General features: G+C 44.7%; 1 protein-coding gene across 1 annotated transcript in view; it reads right to left on the reverse strand.

Moving 5' to 3' along the window:
* The window catches only part of kansl1.L (KAT8 regulatory NSL complex subunit 1 L homeolog), a 57,621-nt gene extending 47,526 nt beyond the window's left edge, over positions 1–10,095 (reverse strand). Inside the window, exon 1 of the mRNA XM_041565725.1 lies at positions 9,300–10,095. Within this exon, the coding sequence (XP_041421659.1) occupies positions 9,300–9,814 (515 nt within the window). The 5' untranslated portion in view covers positions 9,815–10,095. The remainder of the gene's footprint in view (positions 1–9,299) is intronic.
* Positions 10,096–22,029: the final 11,934 nt, after the last annotated feature.

Here is a 22,029-nt window from a genome sequence, read left to right on the forward strand (position 1 = left end):
TCTAGCCATACACCCGACCCAAGCAATAGCAAAGCTTTTGTCAACAGGGTTGGGTATCGCTGACTGACCAATGAGAATGGCCGGCAGCATGGAGACTGTAGGAGCGAATATAGTGCTGTACAAATGCTCTCTCTATGGCTCCTCCCATACTACTGTGCTCTCAGGCTCCATATTTAATTTATCACGGGCTGCACAAAGGGTGATGTTTGTTCCCTTTAAAGCAAAGTGGATCAATCACAACACATTCATCTCATCTTCAGTGCGTAATCGCCTGCCTCACTAGGGAATTCCATCATGTCACTGCCTTACACAGAATCCCCTCCCAATGCTGATGGGAAAGACCCAACACGAGGCACAGAGGGTTTATTTGTGCTTATTTCATAGTTCATCTTGGTCTTTTATAAAGTTTCACGGCACATCATATACTAGTAAGGGGTTCCCCAAAAGTGGTTCAAAGGTCCTACAGCAGCATGCAAATATTACATAACGTTGCTCTTCCAATAAGGAAATCCCCTGACACCAACTTCCATCACTGACAAAGGCCATTAGGCTGCTGCATAGTCAGTGGTCAAAATTCTCTGAGGTCTGAGGGCCACATTAAGTTCCAAGACAGTCAAAACGAAATGACAAAAGAAATTCTTGCATTTGCACAGCACAACTAATGGCACGAGGCTTTTGTCTGCCACTGCCATCAAATGGAAAACATTGGTGGTCCAAACACCCATGGCTCATAATGCTGTCTAATGGCAAGTACAATAGCTGATCCACGAGGACAGCAGGGCCAAGTCTAAAATAGAGTAAGGCTAAAAAAGCTGTATTTTGTATACTAAACAAACTTACTGCACCACAAGCCTAATAAAACAAATGATTTAGGTTTGTAAAGTTGGCAACAGTGGGTCATCATCTCGTAAATATGTTAAACATCTTTGCAAGACCAAGACGACGCACATGCTCAGTGTGGTCTGGTCTTCAGTTGGGAGGTTAAGCTTAGGAAACGTCAAATTATCAAAACAGCACAAGTCAAATAATATCTGCCAGAAGCCGATACAGCAGGACTGAATCCTTCAATAACAATACCAGTTTGTGTGTTTAAGGGCAGGACTCCACTTACGATTCCGGCGTGATCCGACGCGCTGCGCAAAAACGCAGGCATCACGTCGGATGTGACGGAAATAAGGTAAGTAATGCTATTGTCGGATTGCGTCGCATTGTTGACGCAGCATCTGCATCCGACAATCGTGTCACATCGTATCAAAGCTGCGACACAGTCCTGCCCTAAATTTGGCTCCATGATCTTTGTCCCTGTAGCTGGAGTTGGAAACATTAAAGAGGATGTTAAGGCAAAAATAATATCCCATTTTTACTTTATTAACTGAAAAAGAAACCTATCCCCAATATGCTTCAATTAAAAAAATCTATACTTTTTTTTTTTTTTATAAGAAATCGTATTGTATTCCCCCTTCATTTACTTGCTCTGACTGCTGCGGATACAAATCTCTACACAGTCGCCGACTGCTCTACAGGGAACAAACAAAGCTGCTCAAGTTCTGGGAAGTAAGATTGGTGGGCTGCCCTTGCGGCTTGAAAGTATGATTGTTTCCCTGCAGAGCAGTTAGGGACCGTCTGACAATTCGTATTCACAGCAGTCAGCCCAAGTAAATAAAGGGAGAATTTCACTGCATACAGTTAGGTTTCTTATAAAAACGATAATTTTTTAATATAAATATATTGGAGATAGTTTGCGTTTTCATTAAAAATGGGATTTTAATTTTTTGCCATTGCATCGCCTTTAAGGGGAAGTTCTTCTGCCTGAGCAGGTTCAAACTCAGCAAGCTGCAAACATCTGCCAACTGCCCACCATTGACCAATAGTAACTGTAGAGACTGCTGGTGCGCGCTCTTAAAGGTGAGCTAGTGAGCCCCATAAAAACAAGCTTGTGCCTAGAAGCTCTCAAGTTCTGTTCTTTTAAGAGAACCCAGAAATAAATGCCTTCAAACACCAGAAACAGACCACCCCTATATGCATTTGATCTACACCAGCAGATGAAGCTTTCAAAGCCACCACATTCTGAACATGAACTCTTGCACTTACACATAGCCAGGCACATGCCTCTGCAGCTACACAGATAGAGAGAATGTCAGCCAATCTGGCTCATGTCAACCAGGCTGGGCAACATATGCCCGTGGGCTCAGACTGAAAGGAGCTTAAACTCACCTCAACCAGACATGCCGGTAAATCCACTTAGAAACTGATTGTATCCGCGTGTAACTGATCACAGCCCAGAGAGATTTACTGCCTCTGCCAGAAGAGCAGAAAGGAGCCCGAGTTGGCCAACAAGGGCCACCATGTTTGTTGCAAAATGGGCCAATGATCGGCACATTCACTTATTACCCAATAATAATCATTATTATCAATGAGCCCAATTATATCAGAGGGCATGAGCTCAATCCGGTTTTGACTGCTGAGACAATGACAAAGCTATAAATGGGCCACAGCTATTCTTCTTCAATGCATTTCTTTCTCAGAGCAGATATCAAGTAATTTGAGTACGAGGAAACTATTTTCTTGCTTGTATAAGAGTAACAGCATTTCTACCCGAGACCAATTTATTCCTATATGACGTGTGTATCCCTTTATGAAACAGAGGGGTGCATATTCTGCTGAGGCTCATGTTTGGGATCTGTATGCGTTTATACAGTATATATCACTATACAAACACAAAGAGGCAAGTGCATGAATGGATTGAGCAGGGGGGCAGACACCCGGCACAAGGAGAGTATCAGTACCACTCGGTGCCAAGCAGGACTCCATCACATCCAATGATTAGAGGAAAGCAAGGACATTCTGCTGATTCTCAAACACTTCAGATGAAGGGATTCTCTTGAAGCTCAACTGTAGTCCTGTGCATGAAAGTGTTGCTTCAGTATTGGGGAAACTTTACAAAAATATTGATTTCTTGTACTGAAAAACATTTTCCTGTTCTTCCGTGCCGTTCCTTCCTACCACTGGACTTTCAGTTTGGGGACATACGAGCTTCTATCTCATAGGGCTGCCTTGCTCCCCCTTCCCTTGGCTTTGGGTTAGTTGCAGCCTCATACCAAAATGTTAAAAATACAGGCATGGGATCATTTATCCAGAAAGATCCAAATTATGGAAAGGCCATCTCCCATAGACTCAATATAATCCAAATCTTTAAAAAGGATTTATTTTTTCTGTGTAATAATTAAACAGTCGCTTGTACTTGATCCCAACTAAGATATAATTAATCCTTATTGGAAGCAAAACCAGCCTATTGGGTTTATGTTATGTTCACATGATTTTCTAGTAAACTTAAGGTATGAAGATCCAAATTATGGAAAGAGCTGTTATCCGGAAACACCAGGACCCGAGCATTCTGGATAACAGATCCCATAGCTGTACTTCCTGCTCATCATTGGGGTCATGCATAGTTCCCTATGTGTGTTGCCAGGGACACATCAACGGTGGAAGCATAGAGATACCCACACTCGCCCAGAGTCTCCTGGAACTACCCGCGGCAATGTATTGTATAAACAAAGAACAAAAAGATGACGAAAACTCACAGACCAGTCCCACAAGTTACCTGACCAACCTTGAGGGTTGGACCTACCAATGTTATGTCCACTTTTCATTTGTTTGGGCCAACAGCAGTAGTGATGACCCTCTTCAATTCCTCTGTTGATGTACCAGTCAGTATGCATGAAGCATCAGCCCAAGCTGCTCAATCAAAGATTCAACCAAGATCCATTAAACCCAGATACTACTGGTCAGGATCATCACCAAGCACATGCCATCTTATTATGCAACTAGCAGCACAACAGATATTTCAACAATTTGCAAACAGGGTCACACTGAGCAACTCTATCATGTTGTCCATTCTTAGAACTTGTTCAACTGGAGGCCCTCTGGCCCCCAGTCAGCTCAAAAGCTTTAATGACCTTGTTGTATGATATCCTTAATTGCAACTCAGCCATGGACAATGCAGCTCTAGCCAACAGAAGGGCAATCTAATGGCTATGTAAACTGTAGCCTTCAGATGAGCGCAGGGCAGCACTATGGACTCAGCTGAGGCAAGCAAGATGGCAGGCAGGCTTCAACCCACAGCTATTACTGCAGATATGCACAGATGATGTTCTGACCGTTACCAACTATTTAGGGGAAAGTCCAAAGATAAAAACTCTCCAACCGTTCTAAAGAAACATGCAGACTGCTGACAGTGCAGATAAATCATGCCCATGTTACTTTCACTTTAAGCTGGCGTTATTTCCCACTATTATGTGTATGTGGTGCCCCTCCTAATGTTTTATTGTTGCCAGCTCCTTGGCACATGCTATCCTCCTCAATCATCGTATTTACATATTCTTGCCATTTGTGGGGCCAATTAAAAACTGAATATCCCTTTAAAAAGACTATACAAAGCTCCCAGCAAGTAGTAGTAAGATTTCCTTTATTTTGTGACTCAATAACAATACTGGCTCCAAAATTACATTTACATTCAACTGACCTTGAAAGGAATTACAAACCGGAGAGGGAAAGCGGCTAGCAAGGAAATATCTGCAGAGAACAGCAAAATATTTGCACTGCCCAAGATAAAACAATTACAATAGAATCAACACACAAGGTCCCAACGTGCCCGGAACTGAACCCGGCCAATGCTCGTCATCTCCCCGCCACTAGTACACAACTGACAGCTAAACAATACCCACATGCAACCTGAATCAATGTGACAAAAACACTGCCCTACACAAATAATATTTTAGAGACAGAAACAAACACCACAAACACTAGATGTAGTGTTCTGATAGCACTGCCATCTTTCTGCCTGTCCCAATGATCCCTTGCAGCTGGGTTGTGCACCTAGTAAAGAAAACCTGAACCTTTGCTCTACTGGGCATGTGCAAGCCCTGGGTCATGTAAAAGATCCTAGGACAGGAAACAAGATGGCGGCACAGTATCTACAAGAACACTACGCCGGATAAGTGGGGTTTTCAGCCAAGCAGCAAAAGTTCATGATCTGAGATAAGGGCAAGGGCACATGGAGATGCACTGCAAAAATATGCAGGCTGAGAGCTGAAGAGCCTCTGTGTGCCCATGGCTTAAGCAATTATAATTACTGAAGGGTTCAAACAAATTGATACCCCAAGTAATAAACCCCTTTTTGCCATCTGGTACAATTCTATTGCTTGGGGAGCAGATAGTTTACCCTGTACGACTGGGCCAAGTAATGATATACATCAGGCCAAGCAAATCCCTTGGCCCTTGGGAAAGCAATCAGATTGCATTGGGGTTGTGCTGTGTATGGGACTTTCCAGCCTGTTGATCAATTTACAAGCCAACCCTTTTAATATATTGATTGGGTAGAGCAGTGTTTTTTTTAGCCTATACACATTGAAGGCTTCCTTGTCCTTTAAAGGAGAACTAAAGCCTAACTAAAATACCCACTCACAATATACAGTACACATAGAATAGAAATGTCACAATATAAGGCTGATTAGTAATTAATACAGATAATTACGACATGGCAGCACAGAAACCAGTGCAATTAGCATCAGAATTGAATAATCAGCAAACCTGTAGCATCAGCTTATATTACAGGGGAAGCTCATTTTCTGCTGGATAATTAGTGACGAGCCCTAAGCTTAGCTTCTCAACAGCCAATCAGAGCCCACTGAGCATGTGAGTGTCACAGACACTTTCCAAGATGGTGACCCCCTGTGACAAGTTTGAAGTCCTGGATCATTGCTGCTATTGACAAGCTGAAACTTCACTATATAAAACATGGTATTTTTAGCCACATTCATTTTTAGGGTTTAGTCCTCCTTTAAGTAGAAGCATTGTTCATAACTGGCCACAATGGAAGTTGTCCCAGCAGCCCGTGGGCCAGATATGCCACACATCTCTCACATACGCTTGTGTGATCAGACTCAGTCTAATCGGAGGCCGGGTACATGTAATGAACACCCCACAGCCTGGTCAGAAGGGCCAACCATAATGTATAATCAAACTGTAAACAAAGGGGGCATATTTTAATGCATATGGAGCAACGGTGCAAAGGGGATGAATTCCCTATTCTCAAAGCCTGGGAAAATATCAATGAAAATCTCAATGTTCCAGAATGCCAAGTTCAGGATGTGCTCACCTGTACCAGCAGAGGTGTATGTACCTTTGTGATTATAATTAAAGGGCAAGTGTAGCTGGGTGTGTATTTAATGGGCCGGATTAGTTCCTTCCCCGGTCATTGTCGACCCAGTCACAGTATCACAGTTTATTGATACATAAACACTTTGCCTTTACTTGGAACACTGACTCAGCTTCACTGTGTAAGTTATTTGCAATAACTCCTTTTTGGCTGTTGCTAGCAATGTGTCCAATGGATAGGGGTAAATTGGTCAGGTTTGTAGCCAACTAGATAGAAATGTTCTGTGGCTGGTAGCCTTATGACTCAGGGACCCCCCCTTAGCGCTGACACATTTGGTCATGGCCCCTTACTTCATAATGAAAGTACAGATATTAACCAGCCGCAACTGACACTTCTATAGTTCCACTTATACTCAAAGGGGTTGTACACATTTAAATACTTGTAAATATGATGTAGAGGGTGATGTTCTGAGACAATTTCCAATTGGTTTTCATTTTTTATTATTTGTGGTTATTTCGCTTTTTATTCAGCGCCTCTCCAATTTGTAATTTCAGCCATCTGGTTGTTACGGTCCAAATTACCCTAGCAACCACGCATTGATTGGAGTAAGAGGAATATGAATACGGTGATGGTCTGAATAGAAAAATGAGTACAGGTATGGGACCTACTATCCAGAATGCTTGGGACCTGGTGTTTTCCAGATAATGGATCTTTCCACAATTTGTATAATCATACCTTACGTCTACTAGAAAATCATGTAAACATTAAATAATCCAAATAGGCTGGTTTTGCCCCCAATAAGGATTAATTTTATCAGAGTTGGGATCAAGTACAAGCTAATGTTTTATGATTAAAGAGAAAAAGGAAATCCTTTTTAAAAATTTGGTTTATTTTATTCCAATAGAGTCTATGGGAGACGGCCTTTCCGTAATTCAGAGCTTTATGAATAAGGGATCCCATACCTGTAATAAAAACTGGCGATAAAGTGTAGCTTACAGAGCATTTGTTTTTAGATGGGGGTCAGTGACCCCTGTTTGAAAGTTGGAAAGAGTCAGAGGAAGAAACCAAATTTAAAAAAAAAAAACTATAAAAAATAAATAATGAAGACCAATTAAAAATTTCCTTAGAATTGACCACCCCTTTAACAATAGAGAGGCATGCAGCTGCCCATGAGGGTGGGACATTGGACTCTTCCGTGGCCTAGGGAATATAAAGACCAGTTTCTTGGCCACTAAGGTGGGAACCAAATTGTAGGAATGCACCGAATACACTATTTTGGATTCAGCCTAACCCTCTGAATTGTTCGCAAAAGATTCGGCTGAATACTGAATCAAATTTGCATATGCAAATTAAGGGTGGGAAGGGGAAAACATTCTTTACTTCCTTGTTTTTTGACAAAAAGTCACATGATTTCCCCCCTCGATTCGGTTCAGCTGGGCAGAAGGATTAGGGCAAATCTGAATCCTGCTGAAAAAGGCCGAATCCTGGATTCGCTGCACCACTAGCAAATTCATCCACCACAGCCAAAGACCTGAAGAAGCAAACCTAAGCACGCGAGTCTGTGGCCCCTGTTGCCTCCGGACCTGAAATATGTGACGAGAGACTGGCACACTGGATACATATTAATAAATAATATTAATAATACTGGATCTTCCTTTGGAACAAGCAGCACCAAGGTGCTCAGAGAACTGGCACAAGTCTATAGAGGAAGAGCATGAAACAGAGCCAGCTTATACTGAGCAACTGCCAACACTTGCCCCAACTGCCAACACTTGCCCCTACCTGCAACATTACATACTCCTAATTAAGTACAACAAGACACAGGCACTACTTGCCCGTTACCTCTTATACATTAGCACCATTTCCATAGAGATGTGTACTTACCTGTACAGTACCTGCCTGGCTAACATGTGCTGCCATCATATCCGCTGGCCCATAAAGCTCTCACCTGGCATAACGTTAGTAAGAGTAAAACTGGCCACAGATGTAAAGAATTTAGCCTCACATGATATTAATGATCTGCTGACCTGCCACTAACCATTCAGATTAAATATGACAGTTTAAAAAACTAATCAGACGATGTTCTGGCCCAGAGGGGAATGGTAGGAAACTTATATCTGACAAATAGTAGTGACAGTTAAGCACGCCATATACATACGAATCGAGGACTCGTGTGATTTTCAGACCGTGTGTAGGAGAGTGCCGACATCTTTCGTCCGGCGGAGATCAGTTGTTTGGTCGGACAGGTTTGATTTTGACCTAACCAATCCCGCCGGAGCCCATTGCACATCGTAATGGGATTGTTCAGCCATACGTTCATATTACCCCAATAAAGACATGCTCGTTAATGGCATATCAGGGAAAGATCCGCTTGTTTGGGGATGTCGCCAAACAAGCGGATCTTTGCGTCTATGGCCACTTTAAGCCATTGATATCATCAGATAGGCAACGGATGCCGAGATATCGTTATCGGACAGAATTTTTCTAACTTGTCCCAACCAATGAAACAACTGATCACTGTGGTACGAAGAATTTCGGGATGATTGACACACGATCCAAAAATCGTACAAAGGGAACGTTTGTGGAACTTTCTCTTTGCATCTTTGGCCGGCTTTACTCCAACGCATCAATGTACTTCTCATTCACACAGAGACACAGAGACTGCCCCCGGGAGCTGCAGCCAATGTACAGATAAGAGAGATATAGTGGGCATCTCTGTAGCACCCACACTAGATGATACTACAGCTACTACAGTTAGTAATGACAAAGCCTCACTCCTTGTACTGAACTCCAGAAAGTCTTCAGTGACACATGTGCAGTATTAGTGGACCTGAGAGTGCCCAGTCATACCCAGTACTACTATATAAGGCTGATCAGTGTGTGGGGGGGGTCACGTGGCTCTTGTAGAAGTTCAGCCCAAGTCACACACAGGACAGTCTGGTGGAGCAGCACAATGGGGGGGGGGGTTATGTTGTCAGTGAGAGGAGGAGACAAGAAGTAGTAAATGAGGGGCAGTTGGACACAGGGGGGCAGTTGCCAAACACAGTCACGTGCAGCCAGTAGTAGTAGTGTATAATAATAATAATAATAATAATAAATAATAATAATAATAACTAATTGCGGTCCCTGAGGCGCCACTTACCCCGGTTGCTCCGTCCCGCCAGTAGGGGGCTCCGGTTGTTCCTCGTCGCTGTCTCCCCCCGAGCTGCTTTCCGTAGCGTCCGAGTCGAAGGCTCCGAGTGCCGCTGTGAGTCGGGCCGAGCCGCTCCCCGCCAGTCTCTCCAGTTCCCCGTGATGACACCCGGGCAGCCCCGCCGCCCCCAACACTCGCACGAGCCCGGAGACCTGCTGCCTGACGTGCCGCTCCACCTGCTTGGCCTGGATCACCTGCAGCCGCCGACACAGCCTTCTGGCCCGGGCCCCGAGCTCCTGCTGCTGCCGGAGGGACACGCCGACTGCCCGCAGGGGACACACGGACTCCTCCCTGGGCTCCTCCATCCCGAGCCCCCCTCCGTTCAGCTGCAGCCCCGGCCTCCTCCACACGGACAGCAGCGGCTCGGGGGGCTCCTCGGTGAGTCTGGGGGAGGAGGCGGCCAGTTTGAGTCTCTGCTGAGTTTCCGTAGCGGCTTCAGTCAGCGCCGGGGCCATATCCGCCATACAGGGACTCACGTCACGGCTCCGGGGGCCCCGGGCTCTTCATGGCCCGCCGCACTGAGGGGAGAGGAGGGAGTCGAGCAGACGGCGGGGCTTTCCTCACTCGCTTCAATACACGATCCGTCGCGGCCTCCACTTCCCCGCCCGGGCTGCTGCTAGAGGAACAAAAAGCTCCCTCACTCCTCCCCCCGCCTCCTCCTCCTCTGCAGGGGCGGCCATTGCGCGCACACACCAGCCGCCGCCATCTTGGCTGGGGCACAAAGCGCGCGCACGGACAGCCCCACCCAGCTGCGGACGTACCACCTGGCGAAGGAGGGAGGGGAGTCTGGCGGAATAGTCCAACTAAAAGAAGAGCGGAAAAGCCGGTGCATAATAAGTTGGAGTAGCCTGGAGTAACTCGGTGTCCATTGAACTGAAGAGAAATCTACAGTCATTGGCGTCTGACAGGAAAGAGCTTGTGTGTTGGGACAAAAATGTGGGGAAATTGCTGGATATTTTCTCTATGACACAAACCACTGGAATGGAGGGAAGTTGGACTGGGCCTCGGCCTCGCTCTTGTCTGGAGACTTTCCCTGACTTCTCTCAGATAAGGAGCCAGGCCTGGAACCCTTTACACACACCTCCCACCATTCTGGAGACAGAAAGAGGGACAAGAAGATTTGCAGGGTGGAGCGTGTTGTTTTCTTCTACCACGCCCATTTGTGAGGCCACACCCCCTAATTACCATGTTCATTTTATAACATTTGGCAGGTTAAGAGTCTAAAACCATTTCTGTGGTATTTGTGTTGTTCATTTTGCTAATGAAGGTGAATTGCCCTTTAAGCTGCAACTCACAGTCTGCCCAAGAGACCTGATTATCTTCAATTGTTACGATTGTCACTTTGCTTATCTTCAATTGTTACAATTGTTTCTTTGCTTATCTTGAATTTTACAAAGGTATCAGTGCACCTGCCAACGTATTCTGGGCTCTCTGCCAAAAGCCAATTAAGTTGTAGAAACTTTGAGGCAGATTTGCTAGAGGGCGATGGGACTGACGCTGGTGAAAATTCGCCAGTATGACGTCATTCAGGCACTTCACCGATTTACTAACGGGCGCAGGCGTAACTTCGCTAGCGAAAGAGACAGACGCTAGCGATCATTCGCACTCTATCGCCAGGAGAATTTTCGCTCTGGTGAATGGACGTTCTAAGATGTGGATTTTACTGAACGTTACCTCTTTCGCCAGACTTGCCTTCACCAGCTCAGACCAGGCAAAGTACAATGGAGTGCATAGGACTTCCTCAATTTTTAATGGAAAAAAATTCTAAGTCCCAAAAAACACTGACGTCTTTTCCTTTTTTCAGAGTGATTGCCCACAAATGTTCTTAAAATGTTTTTTTGGGTAACCGGGTTCCCCCATACATTTTCTAATATATGGAAAATAAACTATACAGTGGGCTCATGTGTAAGGCTTTATAACAACTCTATTGTTTATTAAGGTTCCCTGGACTTGTGTAATGTATTTGCTGCAACATATACGTCCATTCAACTTTATCATTTCCCGCCGTATGCAAATTAGCCTGAGCAAAGACCTCTAATGAAGTTGCGCTAGGCAGAATTGAATGCTAGCACTTCTTCGCTTTGATTGCAGACATAACGCTAGCAAAAATTTGACAGCGTTGGGTGCCCTGGACACAACTTCGCATTTTAGTAAATTGGCATTGTCTAAGCGAAATTTCGCCTGGCGAAGTGTAGCGATGTGTGCAAAGCCGTCGCTGACAAATTTTCACAGGTTAAGGAATTTGCCCCTTTGTGTCTTTTTGTGGCTGTTCACTGCAGGAGATCAAATAGAAAGTCAGGACATTTCAGTAACAATCGGGACTGCGGGTTGAGCTGTCAAAATCTGAACTGTCCCACAAAAAACTGGACACATTTTCGCAGGTTAGGGAATTTGCCCCTTTGTGTCTTTTTCTGGCTGTTCACTGCAGGAGATCAAAGAGAAAGTCAGGACATTTCAGTAACAATCCGGGACTGCGGGTTGATCTTTCAAAATCTGAACTGTCCCACGAAAAACTGGACAGTTGGGAGGTATGCTTTACCTGTAACTCTGGCCACATTCCCAAGACAAGGGACAATCTATACCCAGTAAAGATACACTGGCACACGAGGTAAATTGCAGTGCAGGGTGACCCCTTGCTGTTTATTTGTGTTTCGGGGTGAGCCCCTTTCTCAAGCATACAAAAGTGACCATGTGCATACAATATAAAATTGAAACAATTAAGATAAATCTATACCCAGACTGCTGGGCCATTGGTCAGTATGAGTCTGGGAAATGATTTTGTGTGCCAGCAGGTTAGATTGATTTCACTAAATGGACACACATCTCTAGGTGCTGGATTTGTGTATCAAGAGGAGCAGTCTTAAAAGTTGCTGCAAAACCTGCCCAAGAAGGACAAATGGCGTCGCTAAACAGGAAAAGTCTTTGGAAATCGGTGGCGAGGACGGGCGAACACTTCATGGGATTGTTTTTAGACCCCCTACAACAATGATGACCCCAGAAATTGCCACGAGATAGAATCAGCTCTTCTGTGACCGAGTCCAACATTACGGGGCAAATTCATCAAGGGTCGAATTTCGAGGGGGAATAGAATCGAATAGGCAATTCGGGCGAATTTACTCGCTGGCGAATTGGCGAATATTCGCCAGGCGAATAGGTGCTCGATCGAATATTCGCTTGAAGGATTTTCATTCGATCGAATGCCTTTTTATTCGATCAAAAACTTGGAAAACAAGTCTATGGGACTTTCCCATAGGCTTTTAAAGCAATTTGGTAGGTTTTAGGTGGCGAAGTAGGCAGTCGAAGTATTTTTAAAAGAGACAGTACTTCGACTATCGAATGGGCGAATAGTCACAGCGTTTTTGCGCTCGATCCAGTACTTCGACTATCGAATGGCGAATAGTCGCAACGTTTTTGCGCTCAATCCAGTACTTCGACTATCGAATGGCGAATAGTCGCAGCGTTTTTGCGCTCGATCTATTCGAATCATTCTACTCAGGCGAATTTACGCCAAATCGATAGTCGAGGAGCACAAAAATTCGAAGTTTTTTTTACTTCGAATCCTTCACTCGAAGTTAGTGAATCGGCCCCTACATGTACATCATGAGCTTCGCCAAACTGGAATCTGTGGTTGGATTGCTCTGACGCACAAAGACCTATAACCCCGTGTCGGGAGCCTAAAACTCAGACCCCTGAGCCCTGGAAAAGAGTTATATGATCTGATTGTTTGTTTTCCACCCTTTCTCCTCAGTCAGGGTGTGTTTATGTTTGAATAACAAATGAAAAAAAAAACAGATACAAAAAGTATTGTCGAAGTGTTACCTATATTGGCGAACAATAAAACATCTTCTAGGCAAAAGGAACTGCCCAAAGGCTCCATTGGACCCAACTGTTATTCAGAATAAGATTCCCAAACTCCTGTATGAAGAGGGACAGATGCGGAAATTTGCGAGTTCGAAGATTAACTTGATTATTACAGAAACTGTTTAAAATGTGTCATTATTTATAGAAAATGTCTTATTGTAGTATAATGAAACTTATATTAAATTTTCATTCTCCGCAGTTTTCCTCTCTTTTGTCATTACCTTTCTTGACTACAATGTAGACTAATGTAGTCATTGGCAGGCAAAGGGTTAAGGAAAGCTGCAATGCCTTATACAGTCAGTCATCTTTCCAAAATGTCCGCAGCCACATCTGAGACCACCCTGTCCATTTCTGCTTTGTTTCCCTTCGGCTATAAATTCAGCTGTCTTTCCTGTTGTCCTGATATTTGGCTGTCGTCCTATCTGCAGAGTTTGGAGCCGATTTTCATCTCCTTTATCTCTAAAAGAACTGGGGGCCTTTATTTTTGTTGGAAGATCCAATTCTGAAGAACTGAAGCCAACTGAACTACAGACATTTGAATTATACAATGACGGATGCTTTACACCACACCCAAAGTTTCTCACCGATGGCAAGTTTCACCTTGATATGGCCTTGATCTGCCCAAACTTTGCCCACTTACCCATAAAGCTCTGACCCTCGTTGCTTTCACAATGCTGGACTTTCTCTCTAGAAACAAAACCATTTGGTGGTATACTGAAGCGCTTCATTTAAGGGGAAGGAAACCTAGTTGGCGCAAAAACCCAACCCCCCTCCCTTGTGTTGCCCACCCTCCCTCCTCCCCCCTGGCCTACCCATCCCGCTGGGCAAATGCCCCTAACTTGTTACTTACCCTTCTGAGCAGGTCAAGTCCAGGGAGTTCACAAACGACATCTTCTTCCACGCGATCTTCTTCCTGCTTTGAACGGCATTTTGGCGCATGCGCAGTAGGAGCATTTCGCCGGTACGGATCTACTGCGCATGCGCCAAAAGTCACGAAGTCACGAAATGCTCCTACTGCGCATGCGCCAGTCAAAGCAGGAAGAAGATCGCGTGGAAGAAGATGTCGTCTGTGAACTCCCTGGACTGGACCTGCCCAGAAGGGTAAGTAACAAGTTAGGGGCATTTGCCCAGCGGGACGGGTAGGCCAGGGGGGAGGAGGGGGGGGGAAACACACGGGAGGGGGGAAGGTTTTTGCGCCAACTAGGTTTCCTTCCCCTTTAAGCTGGCCATAGACACACAGTTATAATCATAGCAAGGTTTAGAACAATTTTCGGATTGTTTGTGGGCTCCAAATAATTGTCCTGACAATCTTCATACCACATTGATCTGTGGTTTAGTCGATTGGACGGGTTATAACATTTCTATTGGATAACGATAATATTTCTGGATATATTTGTTATCTGACGATATTTACAGGTGACTATCACTACTGTATGTCGGACATAACTTTCGTACAATTGCTGCCTGACAATTAATGATCAGAAAATCATGATTTGTTATTTTTCCTACTTTAATCCTACAATTTAAATCTGAATGTTTTGTTTTAGATGGCTACTTTACAACGAACAATCAATATCCGAACGTTTGTCGTACAAGGGATAAAATCTGACCGTCTATGGCGAGTTTATGTCAGAGTGTCCCTACATTATATGAATATATTGTTAGACGTCTGGTATTTTGGCCACCCCGTTTTACATGTGGCAGGCCGTTGTGTTTGGGAGGGATTTGTTTTGGCTCTTCCTTCCACACAAAGTGGTACATTCCTATCTCCGAAGCAGGTGCTCCAGTCGCCAGATGTGCATCCCAGTGATCTTTTTTCCGCTTCACTCTCTTGAAGAGATAAGTCCTGCCCCCCACGCTTAAATGTTCCTCCTTTCCCTCCTTCTTCATAAATATTGCTGTTAGTTGGAGGTTCATGTCAGACATAATGACATCCTATTGTCTCTACAGGAATTATTGACAGATGGGACAAGCAATAACATGGGGGCTGTAAATTGACACTTCCTCCTATTCACCACTGGGATTTTTCCATTGCCGTTCTGTTCATGTTGGAACCATTACTATTCACCCAAGTCACAGGTTTTCTTTTGTGCTAATCAAGTAAACCCAAGGGAAGTGTGAACTCATTAAACCTCTGCAGCTTATCCTGTCGCTGCTTATTTCTTATTTTTATAAGATATATGTTTGGAAGGAGCCATCATCTTTCCTCATATTACACCATGTCACAGCATGGATCTGCACATGCAAATTCATCAATTCTTGCAAAATTTCTCATGTTATTTCCACCCCTATGCTCAGAAGAGGCACATGCGCTCATTCCAGATGCATTTTATGGACAAAGATCCTGGTAGTGGTGTAACTAGAAGTTAGTGGGCCCACCAGGAACATTTTCTTGGGACACACCTGGAAAATTGACAATTTTTTTCACACATATGGAGATTTTTTCCATCATCTCATGGCGGCCCCCAGTTTCTGCTTCCGAAATTGTTATATCACTGGAAACTGGTAAAAGAGTCCTGCCCAGGCCCTATTTCTGAAACTTGGACTTGCAGCCTACATTTCTACCTGCTTTGACCTGTAACCCAATCTGTCCCACCACTGCCTTATGAGCAACCTGACCCACTGACCACCATGAAACTGGAAGTGACATCAATGCTTCATCAGAACGAGGGTGGTAGTAGAAAAAACAAGAAAAATAAGGTCTGAAATTGGCTTATACTGAGACCTGCTTTCCACTTGACGAGTCAAGTGTTGGCATGAAACCCTATCCTAAACTGTGTATTTGGGGTAACCTATGGGTAATATTGCCCCAACGTGGAGGTGTTGAAATCTATTCTGCACTCCAGAACTTCCCATAAAAATATAAGATATATATAAGATGGGGCATGAAACATTTCTGACTTTGTTGTGGTGCTCGTGAAGCCACCCCTGAATGTATTGATTAGTGTGTATGGGGGCATAATCATCTTGCAATATGGCAACACCATGAATATACAGTGTTTTCATCATAGGGTGCACCTGGTTTGTGAAATACCCTCATTTTATGGCTGAAACAGCACCATATCAAGATACAAGAAGAACAGGGCTGTCCTTGAGGAATCCAGAAGGCCATAAAACATTGGTTAAAAAATGACTTCATTGAACAAAGTTAAAAGTATACTTGCATCTCCATGGCCCACCACGAAGAACCATCCACAGGCCTAACGGCTCCAGCAAGATGACTGTGAAAATATTATGGATCCCAACGGTTGGTAACAGACATTCTCCTCAACACCTTAAATAATTTAGCATTTTTTGTGCCAAATCTTTATGAAATTTGAGGACAGACTCCTGGATCCTGTATTTGGTTCACAATTTAGCCAAATCTGAGTGCCTGGCTAAATTGAACCTGTCTTTTGGCTAAACCTTTCATGGTGGGTTCAGTACAGTATCCTAAAATTGTGGATTTAGAGAATCCCATGACATTATGTGGGGTTCCAGTCACCCCAGGTAAACAGCTTGTGTATATATACAGTATATATCATTATATAAAACCAGTCGGCACTGCAGGCTGCTCACACAGTGACTCTTTGGGCCAAGAGTCGGCATCGCTACAAACACCCCCTGTACAGGGAACTCCACTGGAGCTGCAGATCCACAGCAGTTTGTTCCTGTCTGTCAGCAGAGATCAGACACTGTCGCTGACCCCTGAATCACTGGCTCACGGTGTAGTTATTTTAAGATCACTTTATGTTTATGCCTTATGGCAGTGCTGTCCAATTTATATGGTACTGAGGGCCGGAATTTTTCTAATCTACATGGTGGAGGGCCGATAATGGAAGCCAGTGTTAGCCACTCCCTTTTGTTAGACCACACCCACTTTAAACTACACCCATGTTACCGCAAGACCATGTCCACATTAATAGCACACCAAAAAAACATATGGTTGGTGCTCACTGCAGGGATCAGGGCCAGAGCTAGGGGTAGGCAGAGTAGGCGGCTGTCTAGGACGCCATCATTGAGGGGCACACTTTTAATGGGGTTATTTCTTTTTTTTTCAAGCGAAATAATTTGTTTTAGTAATCATGGTCACTCAGTTGGGTGGAATCTCCCTCCTACACCTTCTCCTGTTGCCAGCAAGTAATAGCTCCTTCGGTGCGGCAGTGCAGCGCGACGTGCGTATATGCGTCAATGATGTCACTGATGTGTTGGGTGACAGAGAGAGGCAGAGAGCTGGGGGGCTGCTTGGTGTGACTCTCGCTGCTCTCACACTTGCACAGTTACACTGAACTCAAGACTTTCTTTCTAATACTGTAAAGTGTGAAGCCCCTGCTGGCACAGCCACGTACAGATTTGGGGGCCATATATTTGCTGTTGCTGCTGGGCTGGGCGCTGGCACAGGTACATAAATACTTGGGGGCAATATCATGTGATCAGGTTTATTTTTGGCTGCTGCTGACACAGGTAAAGATTGGGGGCAATATGATGGCTGCTGGAGGGCTGTATGATGGATGGCTGCTGAGCTTGCTGGGACAGGTACCGGGGGCAGTAATATAAATGAAAAAGTGTTGTACCTTTTCTTGCTCTCTTTATTTAAAAAACATCATGGTAAGGAGGGAAATGGTAATGCAGGACAGGGGGGCACTGAGTGAAGCTCTTGACTAGGGTGACAAACAGGTCTGGACTGAGAATTAAAATAGGCCCTGTCATTTCAGGTACACAGAGGCCCAATCAGCCCACAAAGAGGCCCAAACAGCTCCCACCAGCCCACTAAATACTGACTTTCTATGGGAACTTATAGCAGCCCCTCTGGCATTTGCCAGAACCCACAGATTGCCAGTCCGGGCCTGGTGACAAACTACTTTGGCCCGGCACTGGCAGGGATGTCACTCATATGTGAAAAAAAAGTCATATTTAAATCCGCATGCCTCCGCCTCCCCTGTGTATAATACAGTACCCCAGCATATGATTAAACACCTTAGGGGCCCCTAACAATAATTTTCAAATGCTAACAAACCCCCAGAACAAATACCAGGCTTATGTTCCATAGGGATCATAGGACAGGCAGAGTATGGCAAACACAGGGTGCAAAGAGCAGGCAAAGTATGACACACACAGGAGTATAGGGAAAACAGAGCAGGAGACAGGAAAATCAGGAGCAGTCTAATATGCACAACATACAGTGACACAGAGCTGGTGCCCCATTAGCATTTTATAACAAGTGTGAACAGGAGAACAATGTGGCAGTTTCAGTCTGGGTCTCAGGTAGAACAGTACAGGGTTTAGGATATAAACAATAGAGGGGTCTCAGGTAGAACAGTACAGGGGATTTAGGATATAAACAATAGAGGGGTCTCAGGTAGAACAGTACAGGGGCTTTAGGATATAAACAATAGAGGGGTCTCAGGTAGAACAGTACAGGGGCTTTAGGATATAAACAATAGAGGGGTCTCAGGTAGAACAGTACAGGGGCTTTAGGATATAAACAATAGAGGGGTCTCAGGTAGAACAGTACAGGGGCTTTAGGATATAAACAATAGAGGGGTCTCAGGTAGAACAGTACAGGGGCTTTAGGATATAAACAATAGTGGGGTCTCAGGTAGAACAGTACAGGGGCTTTAGGATATAAACAATAGAGGGGTCTCAGGTAGAACAGTACAGGGGCTTTAGGATATAAACAATAGAGGGGTCTCAGGTAGAACAGTACAGGGGCTTTAGGATATAAACAATAGAGGTGTCACAAATGTGACCAATACAGGGGGATCACAGGTGTGAACAATACAGGGGATTAGTCTGAATTTGAGTTAATACAGGGGCCAGTTAATGTCTGAAGTGATACCTATTAAATATTACATATGGTAATCAGACACAGCAGGCTGACTTTGATGTGGAGGGCCACATAAGGGTGGGCCGTGGGCCGCCAGTTGGACAGCCCTGCCTTATGGTATTTACTACCCACATTTAAAGGACCAATCAAAGCAAAGTGCTCCTGTGTGAGAGGTAATTTGTTCAATGATTAGAGCTTGGTGAAGCCAGTGGAGAAGGCATAATTACTGAATTGACATTCTTCTTTGTGTCATGAATATGTTGGCTGATGATGGGGCCACACAGGAGCTGTACCCCAAGTTTATTATTAAGATTAGCATTACAGCAACATAGCGTAAATTCAAGAAAACGTCTTTGGAATCTTGAGGAAAGTCTCCTTATTTGAATTCATGGTAGCCAAATCGGTTTGATCAGATCAGTAGCCTGGGGGCCAACAATTGGATCATACTGGGGCCTGCAGGGACCTGTCATGCAATGACGGCATCAACACACCATTGCAGTCCTCAGGTTTGATTCCAGCCAGGGCCCTGTATGCAGTGAGTAGTAGACTGCGGCAGGGACTGATGGTAATGTGATAGGGACCTTAGATTGTAAGTTCACTGGGGCAGGGACTGATGGCAATGTGATAGGGACCTTAGATTGTATGTGATAGGGACCTTAGATTGTAAGTTCACTGCGGCAGGGACTGATGGCAATGTGATAGGGACCTTAGATTGTATGTGATAGGGACCTTAGATTGTAAATTCACTGGGGCAGGTACTCATGGGAATGTGATAGGACCTTAGATTGTATGTGATAAGGACCTTAGATTGTAAATTCACTGGCGCAGGGACTGATGGGAATGTGATAGGGACCTTAGATTATATGTGATAGGGACCTTAGATTGTAAGATCAACTGGGGCAGAGACTGATGGGAATGTGATAAGGACCTTAGATTGTAAGCTCACTGGGGCAGGTTCTGATGGGAATGTGATAGGGACTTTAGATTGTAAACTCACTGGGGCAGGGACCGATGGCAATGTGATAAGGACCTTAGATTGTAAACTCCATTGGGGCAGGTTCTGATGGGAATGTGCTTGGCACTTTAGATTGTAAGCTCACTGGGGCAGGGACCGATGGGAATGTGATAGGGACCTTAGATTACAGCTTTGCAGCTCAAAGTGGAATCAACTCTGAAGCCACTTGCTAGAATGTTCTCTTGGTGCAATTAGCATAAGAAGCTCAATCTCATGGAGCAACAGATAAGCCCCCCCGTACCCCCAGCGCCTTTACTTCTAGATGTGCCTCTGCCATGAGATTAAACAAACCTCCAAAGAATCTGAATCAAAATGCTGCTGTTTTACCCCAAGATATTTGTTTTAGCACAAAGCCCATCCCCGAGGAGGAATTCCAGTGATTCCAGTGAGACTGGTTTGGAGTTTGAACTCATGGACAGGAAGAAGATTCTTTTACTGACTCTTTATCTCTTGTGCCAGTGCCTTGTCTATTCTCCCTGCCTGGGCACAACACATGCCCTCCAGCTCCCTCTTTTATATATATATATAAAACACTGACATGGTTACACCAAGCTTGCACTCTAACCTTTTGTGCCTTTTAGTGGGGCCCTTGCTCAGCACTCTTGCATGGTGTGTGTTTAATAATAATAATGTTTCTACCCCACATTGAGCAGACACAGAATGTCTTTTGGAGGTGACAAATGGGCCCAGAGACGAAGTCCCCTGAAATGACCCTCATTTAGTATTGAGACAGTTGGAACCCAAGACAATGTGCAATTGGTCTATTTTTGTGGGGGGTGGAATTATAAGTCATGATGTTGTGTAGACCTGTGATTGAGTTCTCCCTGTCTGTGTGTGTGTATGGGTTCTTCTGGGTCATACCAAGTACTGGTGCCAGGGGGCCCATGTCAGCCTTTCTCTGCAGTGATTGACATCCAGTAATGAATGGCAAAGGGTCAGACTTGATGTGTCTTCCTTCAGCCTCAGCTACATGTCGGCACAAGCTGTCGGGGAAAGTGCAATTAGTGTCGGGGAGATTGATTAGCAAAGAGGAAATTGGGCAAATTGCACTAATAGATGATTAACTGTATCAGGTCCCAGGATGGGCAGCTGAGGTTGCTGACGAGGCATATTCCCAGGGAGGGGCAGGAGGAATCGGGGAAATCAGGGGGAAATCAGGGAAATCACTTTACAGCAGGGGCCGGGGGCTGCGCTGTCCTTTCATGGGAAAATGCTCAGCAACTGCCTTTCATCTGTGGATACAGAGCATATGACTGAATATTATATGGAATATTTCTGCCTATGGGATGAGCATCACTGGGAAAATGGCAGGTTCCACAACTGACCAATTGCATAGATGCACTTTCACTGCTCTTAGCTCCTTTCTCACTGCTGCTTCCCCTCTGTAATGTGTTTTTCCTGCATTGTATCCCCTCTGCACACTGTGTTTCTGCACAGTTCCTGGGAGTAGCACCATTCCCTGCTGTATAGAGGGGGTCCCTGGGAGTAGCACATTCCCTGCTGTATAGAGGGGGTCCCTGGGAGTAGCACATTCCCTGCTGTATAGAGGGGTCCCTGGGAGTAGCATAATTCTGAGCTGTATAGTTCCCAAACAAATGACCTCTCTTCTTTGTACCCCCCAGAAACAACTCTGTTCTCAAATATTCTCTGTCTTTTCTCCAAAGTCTCATGTTACAGTGACCAATAGAAATGCCAGAGCTGGGATAGGGATATTCCATTCTGAGTGACAGGGAGTGACGGGGTTAATATCACTGAGGGAACCAGGAGCTCATTGTGTTTTGGGTTCTCGTGTTACACAGTGATTGGCCCAGTGTGACTGAGGGACAGAAGGTGACGGAGTTGAGACAAATCTGACACCTAACCTGCCCCCCCATAAATCCCAGAATATTGTGTCTGGGGGGTCAGTGTAACCCTGTGCTCAATCATGGGAGCCCTGTGTATCAATAACCTTATTATACTCTGAATCTTTCACTCCTACAATCACATTACATATTCAA

This window comes from Xenopus laevis, chromosome 6L (assembly GCF_017654675.1).
Source record: "Xenopus laevis strain J_2021 chromosome 6L, Xenopus_laevis_v10.1, whole genome shotgun sequence".
In the NCBI taxonomy this organism is placed as follows: domain Eukaryota; kingdom Metazoa; phylum Chordata; class Amphibia; order Anura; family Pipidae; genus Xenopus; species Xenopus laevis.